Genomic DNA, 2,383 nt, shown 5'->3' on the forward strand with positions numbered 1-2,383 from the left:
TTTTTTTTTTTTCAGGTTTTTGCCATGGAGCACTGTGCTTGCCAGAGACAGACAGAGAGGGAAAGTGAGACATCACCCCTGGGGGGCGGGTGGGGATGGCCATGCCATAATCCACTTTCCTCCCAGGATTTTGGGCACACACATATTTGTGCCTGGCATGATTTTCAAGCCGCTGGGTCTGGGACCCAAACCATGGTTTGGCCATGTGAGAATCCAGCACCTTCACCATCAGCACCACTTTTTGGCCCCTTGTGATTTTTTTCCCTAAGTTTTTTTGCCATAGGGCATGTTTGCTCACCGGAGAAACAGAGACAGAGAGGAAAAGTGAACCCCTCGGCCCCCATCCTCCTCCATTGTACTCTTAGGATTCTGAGTATGCATGCACATGCACCATCACAAGTTTAAGCCACTGGATCTGGGACTCAAGTCGTAGTCCACCATGTGGGAGTCCAGCACCTTATTCATTATACGATCTGCCAACCCCCTGGTATGATTTTCAAGCCATCAGGTCCAGGACTCGAACCGTCATTGACCATGTGGGAGTCCAGTGCCTTCTCCACCAGGCCACCCAGTGTGTGTGACAGGGATGCGGTGTGGGGTGGGGGTGGTGAGCATAATTTGTTTAAATAATTATTTAATTTTATTTATTCATTCATTTATTTAAATTTGACCAGAGAGGGACAGAGAGAGAGATAGAAGGTGAGAAAGCAAGCCACCAGGTCTAGGAATCGAATTGTGGTCAGTTATGTGGGAATGTCCAGCACCTTAGCCACCACACCACCTGCTGGTCCCAATTTTTTAATGGAAACAATAAAGAGTTTTAAGTAGAAGTAACCTCCTTCCACCTCCTTCCCCCCACCCCATTTTTTTAAGCCAAAGCTAGGACCGTAGGCACATGTCACCACTTTTTTTGGGGGAGGGGGGAGGGAGGTTTTCACCATAGGGCGTGTGCGCTCGCCAAATAGAGAGAAACATAGAGACAGAAAGCAAGAAATCACCCCCCAGGGGGGATGGTCACGCCACAATCCCTTCTCCTCCATTCTCCTCTCGGGATCTTGGGCACGCACACACACATGGCCGGCATGAGTTTTAAGCCACCAGGTCTGTGATGCGAACTGCGGTCGACTACATGGGAGTCCAGTGACATTACGCTAACTGCTGGTTCCCCATGTCACCACTTTTAGCCCATCAGGGGCCTGGAATCAAACCCTAGTCTCCCTTGTAACCTCTGCCTGCCAATCAGCAGTGTCTAGGAAGTGCTACCACGGTTGAGCCCCAGTCTATTTTAATTTCTGACCAAAGAAGTGTTCTGTAAGCAGAGTATTACTGCCCTAAAGCTTTAGCATTCTGAGGTCAAGGTAAAGGAGAGTGTGCTGATTGGACCTCACTCAGTCTGTTCAGTGTGTCACATTAAGTGGTTTTACTCCTAGGGGATGATGGAACTAACAAAGAAGCCACAAGCACAGGAAAGTTGAACCAGGAGAATGAGCACATCTACAACCTGTGGTGTTCCGGTCGAGTATGCTGTGAGGGCATGCTTATTCAGTTGAGGGTAAGTAGGGAACTCTTCGTGCAGTCCATAGAGGAGCACTTCAAAGTATGTGGGAAAATGGAATTAAAATCCAAGTTTATTTGGACCAGCAGATGGCATAATGGTTATGTTGGACTCCCACATAGTCGGCTGCAGTTCGAGTCCTGGACCCAGTGCCTTAAAACTCATGCCAGGCGTGTGTGCATGTGTGCCCAAGATCCCAAGAGGATAGAGGAGAAGGGATTGTGACATGGTCATCCACGCAAGGGATGATTTCTTACTTCCTATCTCTCTGTCTCTCCAGCAAGTGCACACGCCCTACAGCAAAAATCTCTCAAAAATAAATAAATAAATAAATCCATTTATTTTGGTGCCAAAAACATTTGAAACCTGTGCATAGTTTTTTCATAATATTCATTTCCCGTGAACTTCTTTTTTGAAAGAGAGATTTTTGTCATAGGGCATGCGCACTTGCTGGAGAGACAGACAGAAAGTAAGAAATCACGTCCCGGGGCGATAGTTATGCCACAATCCCTTTGCCTCCATTCTCTTGGGATCCTGGGCATACACACATACAGGCGCAGTGTGAATTTTAAGCCACCAGTCTAAGACTCGAACCACTGTTGACTATGTCCAGCGACATAAACATTATGCCGTCTGCTGGTCCTGCCCGTGAACTTTTTTTTTGGAGAGATTTTCGCTATAGGGCGCATGCGCTCACCAGACAGACAGACAGAGAGAGACATTAGAGACAGAAAGCAAGAAATCACCCCCCAGAGGGGATGGTCATGCCGCAATCCCTTCTCCTCCATTCTCCTCTCGGGATCTTGGGCACGCACGCACACGCGCCCG

At 48.0% G+C, this 2,383-nt stretch overlaps 1 protein-coding gene and 1 long non-coding RNA gene across 2 annotated transcripts in view; one reads left to right on the forward strand and one right to left on the reverse strand.

Annotated features, from left to right (window-relative positions):
- The window catches only part of LOC102475874 (uncharacterized), a 67,156-nt gene that overhangs the window by 15,565 nt on the left and 49,208 nt on the right, over nucleotides 1–2,383 (reverse strand). The window lies entirely within an intron of this gene.
- CCDC47 (coiled-coil domain containing 47) overlaps nucleotides 1–2,383 on the forward strand; it is a 23,587-nt gene that overhangs the window by 5,165 nt on the left and 16,039 nt on the right. Inside the window, exon 4 of the mRNA XM_006146805.3 lies at nucleotides 1,431–1,552. Within this exon, the coding sequence (XP_006146867.1) occupies nucleotides 1,431–1,552 (122 nt within the window). The remainder of the gene's footprint in view (nucleotides 1–1,430; nucleotides 1,553–2,383) is intronic.

The sequence above is a fragment of the Tupaia chinensis genome, unplaced genomic scaffold (genome assembly GCF_000334495.1).
Source record: "Tupaia chinensis unplaced genomic scaffold, TupChi_1.0 Scaffold000187_1, whole genome shotgun sequence".
NCBI lineage: Eukaryota > Metazoa > Chordata > Mammalia > Scandentia > Tupaiidae > Tupaia > Tupaia belangeri.